Source organism: Poeciliopsis prolifica, unplaced genomic scaffold (genome assembly GCF_027474105.1).
Source record: "Poeciliopsis prolifica strain line A6 unplaced genomic scaffold, Auburn_PproV2 SCAFFOLD023, whole genome shotgun sequence".
NCBI classification, from domain to species: Eukaryota; Metazoa; Chordata; class Actinopteri; order Cyprinodontiformes; family Poeciliidae; genus Poeciliopsis; species Poeciliopsis prolifica.
Window position 1 is genome coordinate 2,345,876 of NW_026562398.1, and position 18,118 is coordinate 2,363,993.

The 18,118-nt window shown below is 38.3% G+C and overlaps 1 protein-coding gene across 1 annotated transcript; it reads right to left on the minus strand.

Annotated features, from left to right (window-relative positions):
* Window positions 1-314: 314 nt before the first annotated feature.
* Window positions 315-17,838, minus strand: slc6a6b (solute carrier family 6 member 6b). Its single transcript, XM_055046140.1, has 14 exons — window positions 17,642-17,838; window positions 15,876-16,105; window positions 15,646-15,780; window positions 13,423-13,657; window positions 12,811-12,943; window positions 12,098-12,232; window positions 10,170-10,273; window positions 9,904-10,028; window positions 7,905-8,017; window positions 6,793-6,930; window positions 5,522-5,624; window positions 4,121-4,221; window positions 3,841-4,011; window positions 315-1,870 (listed from the first exon to the last, which is right to left on the minus strand). The coding sequence occupies exons 1-14, from the start codon at window positions 17,650-17,652 to the stop codon at window positions 1,715-1,717; spliced, it is 1,890 nt and encodes a 629-aa protein (XP_054902115.1). The 5' UTR covers window positions 17,653-17,838; the 3' UTR covers window positions 315-1,714.
* Between the last annotated feature and the right edge of the window lie 280 nt (window positions 17,839-18,118).

The window sequence follows — 18,118 nt, forward strand, 5'->3', positions numbered from 1 at the left end:
AGCATGTATAGATGTTGAATAAAAGTGGTCCAAAGCTGGAGCTTTGAAGTACCCTACATGTGATCTTTGTTTGCCCAGATTTAAAACAGTTTTAGTTTATCAAGTAAAATCAGAACAAATTTAAGAGAATAATCAACAACCTCATCACCTATTCCAGAATGTCATTGCCAACTGTATTTCTGAACTCCAGAAATACCAACACAGACGTTTTAGATGCTGTAGGCTGCTTGAGATGACTGATTGTAGCTCTATAAGTAACAGTGTCTACTTTTCAAACAATATGTAATAGAGTAAAGAAAACTGCACACAAGCAATCCAAGGAAAATATGTTTATTTTATTTATATAGACATGATGCAATATGCATCTTGAAGGGGATAACTTTGAGACAAAAAGAAATGCTTTGGTACATCAGAGTTTCCAAGTAGCAAAAGCAGCAAGGTGATCCAGTGGCTCTTGCACACATTTGAGGAAAACATTTTTTTTTAAGCTTTGTATCCAGTTGCATCAGCCAATCAGTCATAATTATGTAGTTTCAATGGGCAAAGGATGCAATTCATATGTCGTTGCACACTGAAGCGGTGCAGTAAAGATTCTAGATAGTCTATCCTGGAGAAACACAGTTCAGTAGATTCTGTGATGATGTTCAGGTGATGCACAGTGAAAAATTGTCAGAAAAAGGCATATGTGAATTTTTAACAGTTTCAATTCTAAAACACAAACAAAGTTTAGTATTACAGGCTTACAATCCAGATGTCCTTCAGAGCAAACCCGCTATTGAAATCAGCAAAATGGAGATAACTGTCAGGTATTTCAGAATAAAAGTAACATGACAAAACGACATCTTCACAGAGCTCGCTAATGGTTTTAATTTTGATATAGTCCTACTCCGTCCTGTCATTATTTTTAACGGGCAGAAAACTAGATGCTCTGTGTCAAAGTTAATATCAAAAAGTTAAAAGCTAAAAACATTTCCTCTTAAATAAGAGTGAATTCTACATTAAAGGTGATATGACATAAAGTGCAAAGAAAGGTTTCAATAAATGCACTGGGGCTGACTAAGTAGTCACAGAGGCAGGATACACGTACTCTAAAAACGCCTCTTCCCTTTTCTCTTCACTTTTTTTTTTATCAACTCTTTTACTCTTTCTTTTTTTATATAAATGACTGTTTTTTAGGCTGGATCTTTGAATAAGCCTAGGCCTTGTTTATCATGTAACTGAAGGAGTTTATGTGCCATATTGGCTCTATTATGATCTGAACAAATGAAGTCTCAGAGCATTTTGTGTAAGAAATCACAATCCCACGTGAAAAATGTAGATGTTTTCTGTCATTTTCCAGCTAATTGCCCACTTTGTTACTTGAATTCATGAGAAGTGAGTTACAGTATTTCCTGTGCCTTCTTCAAATTCCTCATCTCCTCGGAATCAGCAGAAAAGTAGTAAACATTGAACAGGTTCTATTTAAAAATACTGCTTTAACTGAGATCAGTGCGAACTACAGCAACAACATTTGTAACATCAACAATATCAGTAGAGTAAAAAAAAATTACAAGAGAAAACAATTATAACAATAAAATATATCTCTTTTAATAGAAATCAATCCATGGTATCTCTAATATGAATATATTGGACAATGTAAACCTACCCTTATCAAAGTTAGCAAAATATAATAACACAGTAAGCACATCAATCTTATTCCTCTCACAGAGAGCGCTCACATCATTGTTTCTACAATGGTGTGGGTGGGCTTGATCAAGCCATTGTTCCCGTTCGGGTCCAGAGGCTGTGTCAGCTCGTTGCTCTTCAAATTGTACTCTTTCGGGCGAGAGCTCACGCCTGACTTTGCTGGGGCTGCCACTGCCTTGATCCTCTGGGTGGGGGAAGGAAACGAAACATTAGGCTAATGATCATCAGAAACAAGGGCTCCTTCAAGGCTCAAAGAGACAGACACTGAGTTTGAGACGTCAAACGTTTTTGGAAATTAAAGATTTCTTAGTTCAACACTGATCAAGACATTTTAATTTACCCAGACAACGATGCACATGTCTAAGAAGGTCCGTCTGAGATGAACATCTAACAACAGAATGTGACTTCAGGCCTTTCTTGTCTATTGATATTTGACTGGTTCTCTTCCAAAACCAAAGAGCCAGAGATGCAAAAGATGTTGGTTAAAACACTTTAAAATTATATGCGTAATTATGATTGATTAACTATTGAAGCCAATCAATCAGTCTTGAGCGTAACATTTGAAATTTTGATAAAACATTTATTTAGAAAGTTGGAAAAAAAAAGAAGAAAACACAATCATTTGTTCCCTAAGATGTGACTCAGATTTTATTTTTCCAGTTTGGTCACTTGAAAAAAGGGTGTGAAAATAGGTCTGTTTTTAGCTGGTTAGTGATTCTCAACTCTTTCTTTCAGTCATCACAATATATATAAGAAGCCTTAGTATTTTACTTATTTATTTCATTTGTTTAGTTTTGCTTTTTGAATATTTTGCGGTTTGTGATTACTGTGGGATTCTGCCACTTACAGCCTTCCATGTTTGGCTTTCTCTTTAGCTTTTAGCTATGTTAGAACTTTTTGTCTGTCTTGTTTCAAACTCTGTGTTAATTTCTCTGATTATTAGTAATTTCCCCGAACTTCCTTTGTTTAGGTCATGTACCCAACTGCACTACATGCTACTAATTAGTTGAACCTGATCACCTAAGGAGTTGAAAGGAGTTAACAGGAGTTAAAAGCCTGTCAGTTTTGATCCCTCTCTTTGCAAGATCCTTCCATTTCCTCTTCATGCATTTTTTTTAAAATTCTGTTGTCTATGATTTCCTTGTTGCATGACTTTTATTTTCCTTCTTTGTCTAAATTGTGTGCCAGTAAATTTTGGATTTTTTTTGTTGCCCATTTAACATTTTTTAAGCCAATATTAGACCACCATTTTCTTGTCTGTTTGGATTCTATTCCACTGCATTTTATACCCAGATTCTGAATTGGGCTTTCCTTCCACTAAGCTCTCCATTAGTTTTCAGTTGAGTTGAGGAAACTTTAGAATTTTGGAATCTGTTCAAAACCACTGCAGATGACATGTTCTTTGCAGATACTGTATAGGAGTTGCTTGAAAATTATTCAAGCAGACTAATGAGTGACAGCTAATCTGACAGACTCTTGCATCCAGTGTCCTATAATATCTCTCACAAAATAGCAAATGGTTAATATCTGTTAATATGGAGTTGCATTCTATGGATGTTAATATGTCACTGTGAACAGAAATGAACAGTTTTAAATGATTGGAATCATCTAATCTGTGGAGTTTCTAACTGATTAGCTGTTAGCCTTTTACCATCCTGGAAAATTTTCCACTTTCTACATCTAGGTGACATCTTTTCACATAAATTAAGAGAATTTTCAATGCTTATAACTTCACAAAGTATTGCTTGAAAAAAAAAAAATGAAAAAAAAAATGGAACAATCTCCATGGAAAGCCTGAAGTCTACCTGTGATCAAAATTAAACAGAGCAATACTTTTTTTTAGCAGCAAAATATGTAATGTTGTGAAGGGATAATGGCAAATTGCTCTGTAGCATATAAACTTCTCTAATCAAGCTTGCTCATAATGTGGGTTAATCATTTCAAAATTCACCATGGAAATTTCCAGTTAAGAATCAAAACATTGCTTTATATTCTAATTATTACTACAAAATGTGCTGGGGCCAATGTTTAGAAACTAAAAATATTTGTAAATAAACTTAATAGAAGCTACAGTGATTGCCTTATGAGAAATTTTAAATGACATACTTTAACACTATTTCTTTAAAGTGTTGCTTAGAAACTCAATCAGCTCACCTCTATGAGAGGTCCCTCTGACTGCAGGATCTTGATGACCATCACCATTGGGATGCAGATCATAGAGGCCAAAGCCAAACACCAGCCCAGGCCAATGGCCCACTCGGGATACTCATACACCTTGTTATAGGTCAGTGGTTTGTACTTTACTAGGGAGAAAACAAAGCAACCCTAAAAGAAGGGGAAAAAAACATGTTGCATTAAGCAGAAGCTCAGCAGCCTGTCAACATCTGTAGATGAATCCACAGGGTTCTAATGAAGTAATATATGTCTGTCTCACCATGCAAAGGACAGGAGTGATGATGGTCCAGCTCCATTTCATCCACGGATTTGGTCTGTAGCCAATCATGTCTTCGACTGCATCGTAGAAATTATCAGCTCCTAAATGGTGCAAAGAAAATGTAATAAGTTCTGAACATGCTGTATGTTTCTGCTAAATAACAAAACATCTGACATCGATGTCCATTGTTTCTGATCACAAAGTGACCTTCATATCCGCATGCAGAGATTAGCACATTTATGGACCCTTATCTCCGCTGTTTACTATAAACTGCAGCATAATTTTTCCACTAGGTCATGTTTTGAATATATAAGCCACAAACAGTCATAGGCTTATCTCAGGAAGGTATCAGTTACCTTCTCCGGGTGAACTTATAATGAAGTGATGAAGTCACCTGGGATGAACTGACAGTCATTTATCAGTGAGCTAAATGTTCTTGGTTGTGTTTAACTTTTGTTAGGTAAAATTTTAATTACTTTCATTTGTTAATTTTATTAAATTTGTGAATATTTGCATGCAACTTACTATTAAATGTAATCAAATAATTAACTCTAAATTTCATAATTCAACCCGTTTTGTTAGACAAAGCATACAGGTCAGTGAACAAATACACCAAAAACACAATAATGACTTCAAAAGCATTTATGCTAATAAAACATAGCATATTTTGTAAGTTAATAAAACATAGAGCACATTGCCAGTTAGGCTGATTCCTATAACTGAGGAGCTTCTGAGCCATAAATTAATCAGTCATTGATTTTTTTATAATTATTTGTTTGACTCTTTGTTTACTCAATATAAATAGTCTTGTTTGTTTGTAAAAGTAAAGATTAAAGCAACTTATCTTTGAATGGCAGACATTTTAAGATGTGAATTAGAATGTGATTGGTGAAGTTGGAATTTGAATGTTAGACCTCCGAAGTTGGAAGCAATTAACTTTGAAAAAAAAGAATCATAATTTTTCCTCCAATGTTACTGGAAATTTATTTAGTTTGGCATTTGTGTGTTTAATTAGCATGAGAAATTCTTTATTTAAATCCCAAGGGGGGCATGATTGTATTTTGATGTTTCATGCACTTTTTTGAATATCATACAAACATCTTTTGTTATTGTGTTCTTTGATTTTTTAAAAATGATTTTTCTGTACCTAGTACAGATCTTAGAGACAATGTGTGTGAGATTTTGTTTTTGTTAACAGAGAAGAAACTGAGGAGCTAGCCCCAGCCTAGAAGGGGTCCATCTTTATATTCATTTCCCCAGTCCTGCAGTTAGTCTTATTTATTGCAGACATGTAAAACTCCCTCAACCTTTGTTAGCCATTATGGAGCTTCTTCCGGGCTTCTTATCCAACTCCTGTAAATCATTACATGAAATGATGCTGATACAGTCACTTCCACTTACCATAAACCCAGGCTACAGCGATGCATTCAAAGAATGCAACCCACAAAAGGCACACACCACTGGCTGCATAGTAGTCAAAGAGCTGAAACACATACATGCCGCCCTGAAAGAGACAAAAAGCAGCTTTAATTACCTCTTTGATATATGCAATGGGGCAAAAAGTCACAGAGATAAAAAGGGATGTAAAACCATATTGAGAGAGAAGGGGGGAGGTGGTGGTAAAAGTAGGACATAGGCACTTTGGCACCTAATCAATAGAGGGAGAGTTCAACAGGTGCTGGGATGTCATTGAAGCCAGTAAACCAGTACGGGGAAAACAGTCCTCCAAATTTTTCCATTCACCCATGAAGCTTGTGAATCATCAACATAGGGGGAGGCCATATTTGGCTGCAACGATGCAGTGAATAAGTAAGGATTGAGATACACATATTCTGTACATGACAAGTTAATAAAATTAGGAACCTGAAGTTCAAGTCTGATCATATTAAGGCTGAAATACAGATCATCTCATCTCGTCTGCCAGTAGAAATACAATTTAATGTAAAGTTACATTTCTGTATGAATCAAAAAGTGTACTTTTTATCTTGTCTTTTAATTACTTAGCTATGATTTATTTATTATGCACTCCCTCACTTTAAAAAACTTTACAAAATCTTTTTCTAATAATAAATGTAAAATCTTTCATGTAAAGTCTAACCAGTAAACATGTTCTATTATCTCACATGAAATACACAGTGAGCGAGTTTCATAAGTGAAAGACAATTTCATGTCTGGATGAACAGAGCAGGAACTGCTTTCATGATGATCAGCTCTTTCTGATAAGAAACAAACTGATAAGTTTTTTGCATCAACATAAGTATCTGAGTAGTGAGGAAGTAAGGTGTCAGGTATAAATTAAGTTTTTGTTCTGAAATTACCCAAAGCCATTTTATACCTTGTTCAGTGTTTTGTGTGGTCAATATTATCATGCTACAGCAATATTACCATGCTACAGATTTTTTCGGGAAAAAGACTGTGATAACAGATCACAGTCTGCTAATGTCACTGAAAAATACACTGCAACTATCCTCTACTCCTGATTACAAGAGTGCAATATTTGTGAACACGTCTCATTAAAAATCTGAGTAAGACTTGAGTCTTGAGAGCATGAATCTGAGTTTTGAGACTGTTTACAAGCCTAAGTCAAGTCTGAGGTTTTGGATTTTCGGATCAAAATGCCGTTCAACTCCAAGTCTGAAACTCGAGGTTATAGTCTTTGGGTGGACACTTACTTTCGTTACCATTGCGAGTCCAAGGACATAGCTTATGAGACACATCCCTGCGATGAAGATCTCTCTGCGGTAACCTTTTCTAAGAACAGATGGATAGAGATCCACGATGGATGTGATCTGTCCTTCCACTTCAACAAACTGTTGGGACAAAGACTGCTGTGAGGTTTTCAGTAAACACACAGATTAGAGAAACAAAGCTGTTTTTGTTGAGCTGTAAAGACAGTTTAAACAAACTCCCCCCTGCAAACATGGTTTGCTAGAAGCATGTCAGCAGATAAGGACAATGAATCAGTGTCTCAGACCACTTGACTGCTTACATTTCTGCTCCAATGTGTTTTAAACTACTTATTATCTAAACAAAAATTCCCAGCGGGTCTTGATGCACAGAAAAACATTAATTCGGTGTAAAATACCAAACAAAACCTTGTTTGCAACAGTGGCATGAAAACACAATATGCAGCATTCAGAACTGCAAATTTGCATGACATCCACCCACAGACAGTCACACACAAACACACACTGGCCCCAATTCTCTTATGAAAATAGCTGCACTTGCATGAGCATTTACATGTGCTCAAATTTAGAGCGTCGGTCTGATCTCGCTCTTGGCTGACCATGTGCAGGACTGACTTAGTACAGGGGGTAGAATTGCACTTGGAGGCAGGAAATGTGATACAGCTTGAGAAGCCCTCAAGCACGCATTTGTGTTTTGTCAACTTGGATTATCTTGTCCTGATCAAAGCCCTGCCTTTGCATCAAATGTGGAAGATTCAAATCCTTGCCATTGGGAGGAGCTTTACAAACAATCTGTGTGGTGGAAAAGGTTTGTCAAATGGGCGTAGGTATTCAGTTTTTATGCGATCACATCAGGGCGTTAAAGCTGTTTTAATCCTTCCACGGTGAAGTAAAGCAGGACAGTAAAGTGCATTTGTTGGAGGATCAGATATCTGAAACCTTAGCATGTTAGATATGAATCACTGTATGCGATTCACACTTCGGTCCCAGATGAAACAACCTACGGGACCTAGGAGGGGCAGGCATTAAACTCTGGGCATCAAACTAGTTAACATAATTATTCTGCTCACTGTCTCAATGATTGTAAGCACTCTGACCTGGCTGTCGAGGCCCAGCAGCAGCAGCATGATGAAGAACAGGATGGCCCACAGGGTTGGCAGTGGCATCATGGACACAGCCTTAGGGTAGGCAATGAAGGCCAAGCCAGGACCTGGAAGGAGAGCAGAGTGGGGACGGGGAGAAGGAGGCAAAGAACAGGATTAACTCTTCTATCTGATTACAGGATGGACTAATTAAATGATATTTTTCTCTGAAAATATGCATTTTCTTTGACCAAAAGCATAAAAAACATGGCCTGCTTCTAGAAGAATTATTAATCAATAATTAAGAAAAAATATATGCAAAACAAGACAGTGCTTGCAGGGGCTCTTCATGTTAAAGTGTCCCTGACATGTTAATGTACATCAGCAACACAAGTCCGTTTTGTGTTTTATGTCTTACATTCTGCATAATTTTCAACACTGATATTATGCAACAATTATCCAATAAGACCATGCTTATTTTAAACTCTTCTCATAATCTGGCACATCAATTATTGACATTTATGTTAACAATTTCTATGCAACATGGTCTCTCCTTCAGGGTGACATCGCTGCTAATCACTCTGAACAGTAGTTCACCTTTATTGCATTTGCCATTTGTCATTTTCTATGCTGCATGCCGGTACTTACTGTGAGCAAAGGGAATGGGAAGAATCTGATAAAGCACAGCTTAAATATACCACTTCCACAGCATATTGTATTTAAAGCATCAGATACAGAGTCAGCAATTGAACCTCATTTGAACAGACAAGCAAAAAAGCACATATATTTGCTTTCTTCAATGATTTTGTTCATGTGCTTTGATGTGTAGATTACAATGAAATCACAAAATTATTATATCATTGGCAAAATTTGGTTGAATCTCAAAGCCAGTGTATACGTAAACAACATCAAGCATACTTTAACACATTACCTTTACAGCTCATGTACTGTGCCTCGCAAAAGTACTTAGACAACTTGAATTCTTCACATTTTGTCATGTTATCATCACAAACTAAAAAGTATTTTATTGGTATCTTAAGTACAAAGTAAATTGGAAGGATGCGTGTTTTGTCATGTAAATCTGAAAAGTGTGGTGTTGATTTGTTGTAGGCCTCTCTCTGTCAATACGTATTGAAACTGGAACTTTGTGAAATAGCTCAAGATCAGTGAGCATCATTTTGAGACTGTTAAAGCTGTAATTGTACTGCATTGATTCCACCGATTTTTATTTAGGTGTATCGCACTAAAATGTACATAATAATGATGCAGGCCACTCTTCCAGTTTGCAAAAATTTTAAAGACAATGGATCCTTTTCCTTCCACTTCACAGTTAAGTGCTATTTTGTGTTGGTCTGTCACGAAAAATACCAACAAAACATGTAAAAATTCATTGTTGGAAAGCCACAAGTTGTGAAAAAGTTCAAACTGTTTGGACTGTTTTGCGAGGCACTGTAGAAAATACAGAAAGACAGCAACAGATCCAGTGGCATCCACCTCAGTAGACCCAAGGCACAGTGAAAGAAATAGGTTTACGTGGTAGTGCTGCTGGTCCAAAATATCAACCACAGGTTGCATGTTCCCATGAACAGCCAGATTCATTCAGTACAGAGCCAATCTTCTTAGCAGTGTCCACTGGTCAGAAGGATATGGAGTTACTAAACTGCACAAGCAGGATTATTGTGGGACAAGCTGATGATGGCGCTCCTTATTGCAGCAGTTCATTATGTAGCTTGAACACACAGCAATTGACCAATGCGATGTTGTTTGTCCTTAGTAAACGGGGGACAAGCCATTTTATCTTTGAGGGTTTTATTCAAGGAGTGTGCAATTGCCGATACCTGTACTTTCTAGCGTCATTGTGTCCGAAACTGTGACAAAACACTACGGATTGCTCTCTTTTTTTCTCTCTCTCCTTTAAATTCGCCAAAGAATTTTACATTTCCAATCATCTAATTGTTTTTCTTTCGGCAGCAGCGCCCACCATCACTGCTGCCATCACACTGGACCCTCGTACCTGACTCTGCCACATCGGCAATGTCCACCCCTTGCTCTTGTGCCATGAAGCCCAGGACGGAAAATATTGCGAAGCCAGACACAAAACTGGTACCGCTGTTGAGGCCTCCCAGCAGCAAACAGTCCCTATGTCACACATATGTCATGGAGGTTGTTAATGAACACAGGTGGAACCGAAGTTCCCATTTTCCTTTCACGCAACCGACTCTGACAGAGCGTCGCTGTCACTATTACAGTCCTGCTCCACCCAGTAGAAACCCAGCTCACCTGTAGCAGTTGTATCTGTATTTGTTGTAGCTTCCCAGGGATGTCATGGCACCCAGGCAGATCGCGTAGGAGAAAAAGATCTGGGTTCCCGCATCAATCCACACCTGATGGGACAGAAGAGATGTACATCATTAATGCGACGGGAGAGTATAATGAAGTTCTCTTGAGTTTCAAGATATGATTCCCCTGGAAGATTTTAATATAGACTTGTGTGCAATGCTCTGCTCCTGAGCAGCCAATTTGGTGATTTTAAAATGCTCTTTAGTAGTATCTGTTGTCTTTATCAGGGTAACGATTTCTATTCAGAGAAGACCTTAATTTGTCGGTGAAAATCTCAGCCGTGATAAGTTGAGTCCAGTGCAATTGTCAATCTGCATCAATCATCTGTGCTTCTTGAATTGCAGTTGGAGGTCACACAAAATCATTTCAAACACTGGATACCTATGCCTCTGACTTCTTGAGTCAAAATTAAGATTTTAGGAGTATTCGTGTTATATTTCAAGCCAGTTTATTCAACAAAATGACGATGCCTCTCCTGTGTCCAGTATTTAATAGATGTATTTTTTCTGTTTCTCAAAAAAAAAAACTGTTCTCCTACAGGATAAAGTTTATCAAACATTTCCACTTTTACTTTTTGCACTTCACTTTGGTCATTTTTAAACATGCCTGGCACAAAATAGGCAGTTGTGTTTACATAAAATAGCACAATTCAAAGAAAACATGATGAGCTTTAGAAAGCCTTGGAACTACTGATAAATGTTACTTTAAAAAAATCATAAGAGATTCTGGCTCCTTTAATAGATAATCCAAAGAAAACATTTTAGCACAGTTCTGTTTGTTATTCTGTTACTTTCACTTCCCGCTTTTTTTCAGCTGGTTTCTATTCTCGTTTACGTCTTATCGTATAATTTTGTTCTACTGAGAATTTGCCTCTATATTGTTCCTTTTCTATGCTGTTTTGTTAGAAAGTTGTGTGCTGAAAACCTTTAACACTGGTTTGAACATTTTGAACATTGGTTTGTTTGGACTTTGAATTCTTTGCTTGTTTGTGCATTTCTTAAGTTTCATAACTGCAGTGTTGTCAGATGTGCCTATGTCTATGTCTATTGTGACTGCTGACAGCTAATTGAGTGGTGTATGTGCGCTGCTCCTGTTAATGCCGCCATGGGCACAAGCACTTCCCTGAATATTAAATTTACGAGATCCAATCCAGAAAAAACCCCAGAAAGACAGAATTTCAACATAGAAAGTGGCTGCGCCCTCACCAGCCTCTAGTTCAGATTGAATACAGCTGCTGTGCTGATCACTGCGGGAGTAAACTGTTTACATAACCAACTCTACTCGGGGATGATATCATGCGATATCAGCTTTATTTCAGAGGAATCAAACGGTGCATTAAACCAAGAAATGCACTAATAGAATCAGATGGATTCTGATGGATAGTAGATCAGAAAATCTGAATCTTCTCTTTATTTAGCTATGTGTATAATTATTTTTCACTTTTTAAAATACAAAAAACTGAAAACTTCCTCCATATTGGCTGATGAACATTGACTTACAGCATGCACCGTGACACACTTTGTGAGTTTAATGAAAATCAATAGGAGCTTAGAGCTTTGATCAATAAATTTATATATTTTTATTTTCTATTTTTTTGTCTTTATTTGTCAAAGTCCTTGGAAAATAAGCCGCTGATCAAATCTAAATTAGGAGATTAGTCCTAAAAAAGAGATATATGTACCTCTGAGGACAAGTCAGACTAGAAAATGTCTTATAATTTTGTTAAAATATATTTCTATTTGTTTCCAGGTTTTCTGCTAGGATGTAAGAGGGATTGTGGAAAAATAAGGTGTAAAATGATGTGCAAATGTATGAAAGGTTGCATTAATATCCATCTCTGATTATAATGGGACGTGATTGGAACCTACCTCTGGATCCTGGAGACGGGTCAGGTCTGGGTAAAGATAAAACTTTATGCCCTCAGCTGCTCCTGGTAGGGTCACTCCACGCACAAGCAGGATGATGAGCATCACAAATGGGAAAGTTGCTGTGACGTACACCACCTGCACAGGACAGAGGCATTTTTTGCTGAAAAATCTCTCCAAAAGACAGTCTGGTAAACTATTTTAGCATACCGGGGCACAGACCATTCAAATATCTCATTTCAAGTTCCCTGATCCACTATTTGACTTTTTTTTTGTTGTTGTTTTTTTAACCTATGCCTCTGTGTCCTTTAATTAGCTCTTTTAGCTCTTATGAAACTCTACACTTCCTCAACTAGTGTTTTGTTAATCATTTTTATGGCTGTGCAATAGAGGATTTAGAGGTGCAAACAAATTAATACTTGTTTGCACCTAAAGTTAATAATATTCTTCCTTTCCACCATAAATGTATTTCTCTCATCCAAACAACACAGTGTAAACACACATCTGTTTACACTGCAGCCTGACTGATGAAGAAGTAGCTTTCAGGACAACCTAAGGGTTGGTGTCTGATTGATTCTTGTTCCCCAGCATGTGGTCTTTTCCCTTTTTCTAAGCAACAGTGTTTTCTTGCTGGCAAGGGTACAAAAAACAAAGCCAAACGGCATCTAGGCAACACAATAACTACAGGATCTGCATTCACTTGCTTCAGCACTTACTTTCCCAGTGGACTTGACCCCTTTCCAGATACAGAAGAAGCAGATAACCCACACTGCCAGGAGACACAGGGCTAAGTCCCACTTTAGCGGCCCAATGTCCTCAATGCCAGTGGAGAGACTGAGGACGTTGCGTCTGTTGAGGAAACAAGGGTGCAGGACAGGTTAGCAGCAATGCAGGAGATGCGACACAGCAGGTGTTATTTTTAATAAACACTCAAGTATGTAGGTTAGAGTTAGAGGGATATCACTAGAAGCTAATTAAAAGTAGAGGAAAGGATATCAAACAGGCACATGCCCTGGTTTTCCTGCTCTAGCGTAGGGAACAACAGAGTGTAAAAGCCTTTAAAGCTGAAACTCCTATCATATTTAAAGGTGTGAGGAAGGAAATACAAAATCATATTTCATGGTGGAAATTTAGAGTAATTTCTTGCAGCTTAAATCTTAATTTATGACAATATATGGCTGAAAACTGAGAACATTGTAGAACTATATTGTGCAAGAAAAGAGCGTGGTCAAACATGTTTACGCAACAAAGATTCAGAGGCAGTGTTACTTCAGTTTATTCACGTGCGTGTGCGTGCGTGCATGTGCACTCTGTCAGTGAATACTCACTCCCAGAACTCAGTGACTGGGGAAGTAAAGTTAGTAATATTGGCCACCAGCCAGAGGGTCTTGTTCTTGCGGATCGTGTCCTCCACACAGTGTTCAGTGTTCCACGGCTGCTTGCATTTCGCCCAAGGAAGCTCGGGCTGAAAGCACTGAAAGAGGTAGTAGAGTCCCCAGGCCAAGATCACGATGTAGTAGATGTTCAGAAGAGAGACGATCACGATAGAAGCGTAGCCGATACCTGCAGGATTTTCAAAGAAGCATTTCCTTATTAAAAAAAAACATCTGCTGGAAAAAATGGCACAGGATAAATCTGTGTTTTCAAGCAGCATTTTTAGTATTTTAATATTAGCATCAAAAATGTGAAAAGTGTGAAATAAATATAGATACAGTTACTTCAGGCGGTATTTCAGAGAAGATAGGAAATAATAACTTTGGTCACAAACTTCTAATGAGATAAACACCTTCAGATTTTTCACCATGAACTATTGACAGATTGTCATTTATCACATGCTTTGTTGGTCATAAAATAAAGCAAATACTTAGAAGAAGGAGCATAACTCTCTAAGAAGGAACTTCCCTTTCCAAGAAGTTACTTTTTTCTTTTTTTTTTTGACCTAAAGCCAACTTCACAATTTGTGGAATGTTGCTGGAGAGTATTTATTTATAATGCTGATCCAAAGACTGAACACTTCTCTAAACAACAATCTTGTGATATCAAGAGGTGCAGGATGAGCTTTATTTAAACTCTAGCAGCTGGCTGTAATTGCTCACTAAAAACGGAGGTAAATGTCCTCAGCTTGAATGGACTTTCAACTGTACAGTCCTTGGTGTATTTCTTTTATTTTTAGATGACTTTGCTTCCAACCTGAACACTGACCTCCCCAACCAACCCCCCACTCTGTCTGTACTCATCCACCACTCTGGAGTATTTTTAAACTTATCTTCTCCGTCATCCCCACACCCACCTCCTCATTCCTGCATACCGATTGCAAACTGATGAATAAGTCTGTGCCGTGGCAGGTGTGCCTGCACTTGAGGAGCAATGGGGAAAATCCTGGATTCCCTGTGCTTTGAACAATAAAAACGGGAAACATCTCATTTCTTTCTTCAGTCTTTCTACATCCGTAAGACACAGTGCTGTGAAGCTTTTTTTTTTGTTGTTGTCTTTTTATGCAATGTCTCTCATGTGAGCATGACTAACAGTGTCACAGCAGCTATTGGGGCGTGGTGTGCTACTGCTTCTCTACAGCTGTCCCTCAAAGTTAAAAGGGGCCACATAAACACAGCAAGAAGACAAACAGTGTGCACAAGGCACATGCCCATGTGAAATTCTCATAGTGTGACACCCTTGAGTAAAAATACTGCAATATACCATTTTCTGTTCATGATCTTTGTACAGAAACTCAAGTAAAACAATTTGATAGTGACTGGTTAATTAGTTGGGTCATCGTATCATGTAGCTGACCTGCATTGAGCTGTTTAACAGGCAGTTTGCTGTTAGTTAGTGAAAAGTCATTTTAAAACAGTGTTCCTTGAAATCAAAGTCTTCTTTCAGCCAGCTGACTCAACAGCAGGTGGGAGAGGGGCCGCTGGATGAAATTGTCCTTTTCTGACATTAAAAGAAGTTTACACCTTAGAAGCAATGTGAAACTATTACCTTTAAAATCTTTGGTTTACTTCGACACACTAACAACAACTTCAGAAAAGGGCTGAAACAAATTATTATTTTATGATGAATATTGCTGTTTTTAGTAATTGATTATTCTATTCATTTCTATGCCGAATAATTTGATTAATTGTTTCAGCTGCGTTTCACAACATGCAGTATTTATGATTTTCCATAACTGACTAACTGAGGAACAAGGCAAATTGAGCCAAAAGGTGCAAGATATGAGATGACAGCACTGCAAAGAAATGTGATTAATTTTGTTCACAGTTCATTTGAAAGGTAACTATAAACAAGATTCCTCATGGTCAACAAACCGAATTTAACACAATGCTTTGAGCAATATGGACCAGCATGAGAAAAAGGATGACGAATGAGCGCAATATGAGATTATCCACATGATATGGCCTCAAGCCAGGTAAAAAGTTTGAACTATTTAGATAATGGATGTTCTGAACCAATTTTTTGAATACACGTTAGATACCCAGCTAAAGGGACATATGTTCAATGAGTGAGTGTTCTGTAGGTGCGGATGTGTTCGTTTGTGTATTTGGACCAACCAGTAAAGATGGGGCAGAGTTTGGCCCAGCACGTTATCCCCCCCTCAGAGGTGTATTGACCGAGCGCCACCTCCAAGAAAAACACAGGCAGCCCACCTCCGAAAAGGAAGATGAAGTAGGGGATGAGGAATGCACCTTGGAAAAAAAATAGGGCAATAATGTCAACGTAAGCCATCCACTTTACTACTTCCGATGAAACCCTGTGAAGTGCAATTTGTATCTGAACCTACCTCCACCATTTTTATAACAAAGATAAGGAAATCGCCACACGTTTCCTAATCCAACAAAGCCACCGGCCACGGACAGGACAAAGTCGAGCTTACTGGCCCACTTCTCCCTCTGAGGAACCTTTCCTTCAGCCTCATCCTCAGGTCGGGTGCCTGGGCTCTTCCCGGGTGAAGGTTTGAGGGTGTCCTTATGGAAGTCCTTTAGGCATTGGAGCTTTTCTTTTGATGCCATGCTGGGGAAAACGAAAGGAAAACATGCCAGACAAGGAGTCAATGAAAGGAGACTCAGAGGTGAGCGGGATAACAGCAGACAGGAAGCTGCATTAACACAGATAATACTGTTCCCTGAATGCCTTGCAGCATGCTGTGTGAGCACGAGATGCAGAGCAATGCTGGTAATCTCTCTAATCTGAGAAACCAATGTATGAAGGTCATTCAGACAGAACATTGGGAAGTTTGAGAAAGAACCAAAGAGAATCAGCAGAATAATATTTGGCCATCCCTCACTAATAACATCATCTCACAGTGAATTGATCCAAAGTATTTTCTAGAACATTACTTCAGATATTCAAGTCAGGATGCTGTAAATGAGGGGGAAATAGCAAAGCTTTTAATAATCTAGCCTGAACCTGTGGGGAAAATATCTCCTGCTCGCAATGACTAAGGCCAATTTATTAGCTGTAAAATATTCCTCCCACATCCAGTGATTGCTTTCAGGAAGTCACTACATCTTAAGTTCTCTGTAGTGTTTACACTGTAAACCGGCTTTCCAAGAAAGATGAGCTTCGTTATTCCTGACGAGTGTGTCGGATTTCCCCACATGATCCTGACGAGGGAAAGAAACCTCAACAAGAAAAGGCAACACTGAAAATAACCAAAGTTCTCAGTTCGAGTCAGGAATGAAAAAAAGTTGCAAAGGTTATATTCAAGGTTTCTTTAGAGAAAAACGAAGCAAGGGAGACTTCCTTCTCTTTTGTCACAAATACAGAAGTCAGCGGAGCAACACTAAGTGCTTCCTCTTAACTCAATGTTTACCACCAAATGAATGTCAACTCCGGAAACTCGGACAAAAGAGCACATTCAGAAGAGAAAAGCAAAGAAGGAGATGATCCAACCACAAACTAATGATAACTTGAAACTGCATTTCTGTAAATAGCACAAAAAAAAAAACAATCATTCAGTCAAAAAGCAATTATTCCCTCACTCATGAATGGACACTTTGACCAGAAAACCAGCTCTCACATTCCCACTGGGGTCCTTTTGCCTCCTTGGTTAATTGGCATTGCTTTGCAATCAGTGTCCCGTCATTTTCAGGGATTTCTCCCTTTTTGTTGTGCAGGGCAAGTCAACTCGAACCGCTTTGCATTCTCAAACCTGCTTACGTAACTGGATCAGTTCTTGCACACAGTGTTTCTCATCCTGTTTGCTTTCCTTCTTATCCCTTTCTCTCTGTTTCCACTCGCCTGCTTAGTGTGTGCGCCTTCATCTGCCTGCTTGCCATTTGGAAGCTGTCAGTGAAGACTTGGTAAAGGCCATCTCTGTGACTCAACTCAGATTTGATTTTAGAAGCTGATTTATTTTTTATTTTTTGACTGTACCAACAGAAAAACATTATAAAGCTTTAATTCCTTCTTTCAGTCAAAGACAAACTAGCCATTTAACAAGCAGCATCAAAAATGTAATTGAACTGCTTTTAATTTAGGCTAGTTTTAAGTTAGACAAATAGGAAACTGAGCACATGCAAACTCAATAAAAATGCAAAAACTTACATTTCCTTCATGGCTGCGACTATGTATAGTGATCCTCTCTCTCAGCTGTCACCATTCCTCTGTACTGAATGCCTTTATGCACACACGGGTCACAAGAAGTGGAGCTGACAGCACTGCCCGCCCCTTGGCTAAAGACAATTAAATCCAAAGTAGAGATTGGATGCAGCCGAACTGTGACAGTCAACCCAGGTACCAACGTAGGAGACTGTAAATTTCCACTACTCTCTACCCTCAAGCATACACACACCCCCCCCCCACACACACACACACATACACACAGTGCGGCGTGGTGGTGTGGAGGCTGGGTGAGTGAATGTCTCACAAACAGACGCACACACACTTCTTATTCATGTTGAAGACAGAGGACATTTCAGAGGAGAAGAAGGGCCGAGCTGCTCCTTTACTGTGGGTGGGCTTTGGTTTATGATCTGCTGTAAAACATAAAAAAAATAAAAAAACCTTGAGAGTTTGAGTCTT